This window comes from Nilaparvata lugens, unplaced genomic scaffold (genome assembly GCF_014356525.2).
Source record: "Nilaparvata lugens isolate BPH unplaced genomic scaffold, ASM1435652v1 scaffold9963, whole genome shotgun sequence".
NCBI classification, from domain to species: Eukaryota; Metazoa; Arthropoda; class Insecta; order Hemiptera; family Delphacidae; genus Nilaparvata; species Nilaparvata lugens.
In genome coordinates this window covers 1,008-6,430 of record NW_024095706.1, presented here as the reverse complement: position 1 = coordinate 6,430, position 5,423 = coordinate 1,008, and the positions used below count along the sequence as shown (strand labels likewise).

Genomic DNA, 5,423 nt, shown 5'->3' with positions numbered 1-5,423 from the left:
AATTTTCCAGTGGTTTATTGTTATTGGTGTTTGTTCTTTGTAGTAGATGCTGTTTATATTTAAACATTACAATAAATCAAAAAACTTACGTTCATTACAATAAACATAAAACTCTTTTTATTATATTTGAACTAAAAATTTATATCTTCAGTTCTCACCTGCACCAACCAGTATGAACCCAATGAGACGTATAAGCTGCAAGAACCGTTTCTGTCCTGGACCGAAGCAGAGAACCAAATAGCAGAACAAGAATGAAGGAGACAAGAACTCCAAGGAAGGCCACCAGAAAGAAGAACTGCGTGATCACTATGAACCCGCAAATCACAAACAAAAACAGAATTAGCAATGATAGTAATATATAAAAATTAACAAAAAAGTTCACGAGTTCACAAAGAATGGGTGACCATCATGAACCCTGCAAACGACACACAAAGATAATAAAAAAATTTGATATTAAGATATGAAATTGAGGGAAAGGAGAGTAAAAATGAGTTTACAGAGAAGAACTGGGTGATCACTATGAACCTGCAAATTACAGACAAAAACCGAATTAGAAATCTACTGGTAATATATGAAAATCGAGGGAAAAGTTTACAGAGAAGAACTGGGTGATCACTATGAACCTGCGAATACCAAACAAAACTGAATTAAAAATCAACAAGTAATAATGGAAAATTGGGGAAAAGCTTCCTAGGTTAACAATATTGTCAGTTGTGTTTGATCATTATTCAATTATTTATGTATTCCAGATTCTGTTCTTGTAAACTAACAACAAGTTTACAAAATACATTTATTTTACACAAACGTCACGAAAACTTGAATTCAAGGGAACTTGACCAATGTAAACGCCACTATATGGTACACATATACATTATTTTTTGTGTAGTTGAGAAGTTGATATTGTGGTAATCATTCATATTAAATAAGAAGACTAAGAATGTCAAAGACCAAAGATTTATTGAAAATTAGAAAGACCGGTTTCGGCTGTTACACAATTGTCATTCTCTGATAAAATCAATAAATCTGTGGTTTTTGACAATTTCTTAGTCTTCTTATTTAATATGAATAATTACCACAATATCAACTTCTCAACTACACAAAGAATACTGGTATGTGTACCATACAGTGATGTGTACATTGGTCAAGTTCCCTTGAATCTTTATCTTTTATAATGTTATTGCCTTAGTGTCATTTGCATTGTAAATAATAAATAAATATGCTCGAATTACCTGCATATACAGAAACTTAAATCCAAACTATACCAATGTAGACCCTTCTTCATTTCATAGACCCTTTCACATTTAGATAACATTGAAAATACCGAAATAGGTTATGTCTTTAGGTTTTTACTTTTACTAAGCTTTCAGTCCAAAATCTGCATGAAATACAACATTGAAAATACTGAAATAGGGTTGTCTTTTAGGTTTTTACTTTCACAAAACTTTCAGTCCAAAATCTGCATTGAAATACAACATTGAAAATACTGAAGTAGGGTTATGTTTTTTAGGTTTTTACTTTCACAAAATTCAAGTCCAAAAACCTATTGAGGGTCCCAATCATCAAGCTTGCAAATTACAAATATTGTCCAATTACATTAGATGATATTGTATAACATTCGAATTTAGATTACGATTGAGTTGAACTTACAAGGCATGAGGTATCCCCTGATCTGGTGATATCCAGTTGTGAAGGGATCAAAAATCCACCGACATCCACTGAAAAATCTCCTTTGATATCGTCATGAGGATCAGGCAGTGATCGGAAGCAGTGCATCCATAGACCCAGTCTACAAATAGAAACACAGAAATTAAACAAAATCATTAAAATAATATTATAAAATAGCTGAACAACTGTTTGCTAAGGGTTATGATGTCCACAAAAGCTTTTCATTTCATTTCATAATTTCTTTATTCATAAATTTGTACAGTGTATACAATGAATAGAGTCACAAATATATATATCTTTGATTAGATACAATTGAAAATAAAATACATAACAAATAAAACATCAGCTTTAAAACAAAGCATCAAAAACAAAACAAATAAAACAAAGCATCATTAGAGTTCAGCTGAAGATGAGGCAGGTTTTACCATGAAACCTGGTTCTGAATTATAAATTAATTTTCGAATAAATAAAAGTGGTATTGACAATATCAAAGTCTTATTCTTTCAAAATAAAACATCTACAGAATACAACAATACAAACATACAATACGATTCAACTCATTGAATTGAATTGAAAAATGCTCATAGGAGCTGATCTCATTCATTCCGATATTCTTCGATATTATACAGAGCTCTTTCAGTTAAAATCTCTTTAATTCCAATTTGAATTTATTGGATACGGCTCTTGTTGGATTCGCGTCGGTAGTTGTTATAGAACTTGGCTCTATGTATGTGGGCTTCAAGCTTGTGCATGGGTGATGTTTATCTATTTATCCATTCATTAGATAAGCACAAACAATACGATGATCAGAAATGGAAAAAAAACAGGCTATTGCCCAAAACTCTTCAATTCCTAATTTAGTTTCAGATTGTCCAAATATTTTACATAGGTTATGTCCATTTCAATTTCTACAGAAAATCACAATCTGAAAATATAAATTAGAATAAAACAAACAATTTTAAATTGCATTACAATTATTGCATTTATAGATTATCATTAGGGATAACATTTATAGATTATCATTTATTGCATCATATATTTTTGAGTTTTTGTATTAGAGGCCACAAGTTATAACAATGAACCTTCGTCCCCCACCACATGGGATTCAAATATGATTTTTTAGGATGGATATAAGAGTTTGGTCAGTTTTCTCTCGGTAACCGGTACCATAGAGAAACAATAGCGCAAGTAGATATCCCATGTTATAGGGCGTTTATGTCGCAACTTTTACTGTTATATCTCAAGCCGATTACTGTCGATTTTTATTGTTTTGATCGGGTAAGAGTGTATGAACGGCACAATATGAGAGACTACCAGCGTCATAAAGCTTCACAGGAAAAGACTACGTGGACTATCAGCTTGAGATAACAGTAAAAGTTGCGACATAAAAGCCCTATACCATGGGATATCTTCTTATGCTATTGTTTCTCTATGCCGGTACACTCACTTTGAGCTTAGTAAGTACATCCTAGCCATCTATAGTTTAATGTTTATTTTGGACCAAAATTTTATAAAAATTGTACACCGTGAAATTCTAACCTTATCTTGAACTTGTCACCTATAAATTTGGAAGAAAAATAGCACAAGGACTACCTTATTATTTTATCTTTCAATGTTATTACATTAGTGTTATTTGCATTGTAAATAAATATAAAGTTATACGTTATCTATACTTACTATAAGTAAGTAAGTAACAAGTAGCATTCTCCACACTGGCCTTATGATTAGATTGCAGAGTGAGATGGATATGATGAACTGAATAAATAAATAGTTTCAGGACAAAATGTAACAGATCTTACCTGTCAAACTGCGCTCCAGATATCCTGTAATCGCTGACCAACCAACTGGCTGAGAAAAATGCCACCATGATCGACCACATGGCTAGGATGAACACAGCCACTGCCACATTACCTGCTAATGTTCTCTGCTTCATCATGAACAATTATTCTGCAAAATAAAACAAAAAAAAAATTGAATTAGAATGATTTAAAGTGGACAATATCAAAGATCTGCTACATTGTTCTCTGCTTCATTTAGAACAATTATTCGGCAAATGGAACGAAAAACTTTGATTTAAAATGAACGAGAAAATGAATGATTTGACGAGAAAAAGTTTAAACCTCTTCCACTGAAGTCTGATTAATTATAACCAGATTTTACTTTATTTTGTGTTTTATTCTCAAGTTAACTAATATAGCCTAGTGAGGTCCACGTTATAATGACAGTGGATGGAGGGAGATTGATTGATTGAGTACTTTATTCATGTAGATTACAACCATATATACTGGCTTTTACACTTATATACAATAGCTTACAATACAGCAAAATTATAGATGAATTAACATAATATAGACTAAGAAAATAATAATTATGAACTGTATATGGTACGAAAAAACCAATTTGTAATAACTAAAGATAATATTGTTATGAATCTACGTAAATTGGCGGAGCTTTGGGACATATCAATGTCCATTCTTCGGAAAGAATATTCAAAATATCCTTCCCACTAACTCTCTACCAAAGATAGGAGAACAACGTTGCCGAACCTCCGTCTTGGCAATGCCTTCTATAGACGATAGCTGATACGGGATAATTGATGTAATATTAACGGTTCATTATTGTTAAAAATAATCAATTATATTTTTCAATAATTTAATAATAAATTTTCATAATTAAGATAAAATATATTTGTTGATTAATTATTAAAAGACGATCTGGCAACAGAGGAAAGCGAGAAAGAGATAGCGCTATCCGCTTTGTTGAATGATAGACAAGGATAGCAATGTCATTGCTAATCAAACACTGCCATTATAACGTGGACCCCACTATTATAGTGGATAATAATGTAGAGTAGATCTAGAGTGAGGTCCAGGTTATAATGGCAGTGGAGAAAGATAGGAGACAGCGATGCCGATTCTCTGCCTTGCCACTGCCTTCTATAGAGGATAGCTGAAAGATATTTTTTTAAATGTTTAGATCATAAATTTTGTCGATCTAGATAAAATATTTTGTTAATTATGATTCTACACATTTAAAAAACCAATTGGCAACGTTGCGGAGCTAGTAAAGGATAGCACAATCTGCTTTGTCGAATGATAGACAAGGATAGCAACACCAAAGTTAATCAAATACTGCCATTATAACGTGGACCTCAAAGTAAGATTCTTCACTGAAATGGGTTCATTTTCAGCTCCTCTATTCAGTATATCACAAAAATTAATAAGGAACCTATAAAATTAATCATAAAACACCTATGTTGTATTATCATAGAGAAACAATAGCATAAGTAGATATCCCATGGTATAGGGCGTTTATGTCGCAACTTGTACTGTTACCTCAAGCAAATAGTCCACATAGTTCTATCCCGTGAAGCTGTGTGACACTCATATTGTGCCGGTCATACACTCTCACCCCAACAAAACAGTAAAATTCGACAATAATCAACAGTAATCGGCTTGTGATAACAGTAAAAGTTGCGACATAAACACCCTATACCATGGGATATCTACTTACGCTATTGTTTCTCTATGTTGAATGAAAAAGGCTAAGAAATAGTCAAAAACCACAGATTTATTGATACTTAAAAAGACCGGTTTCGGTTATTACAGTAAACCGAGTTATCTGGGATTGACAATGTGTAATAACCGAAACCGGTCTTTCTATGTATCAATAAATCTGGTTTTTTTGAGCGAGCTCCATACTGGGGGAACTTTCGGGGGCCCTGTCTTTTCAGCACCCCCCTCTCATGGTTCCAAGGG

At 32.7% G+C, this 5,423-nt stretch overlaps 1 protein-coding gene across 1 annotated transcript; it reads right to left on the bottom strand.

Annotated features, from left to right (window-relative positions):
- Nucleotides 1-158: 158 nt before the first annotated feature.
- On the bottom strand, nucleotides 159-3,608 carry LOC111046746 (the record flags this gene model as incomplete). The annotated part of the gene is given in 5 exon segments (XM_039419390.1): nucleotides 159-234; nucleotides 236-317; nucleotides 1,650-1,734; nucleotides 1,737-1,786; nucleotides 3,465-3,608. Coding segments are annotated over 5 exon segments (430 nt in total), but the record flags the coding sequence as incomplete, so codon positions are not given.
- Between the last annotated feature and the right edge of the window lie 1,815 nt (nucleotides 3,609-5,423).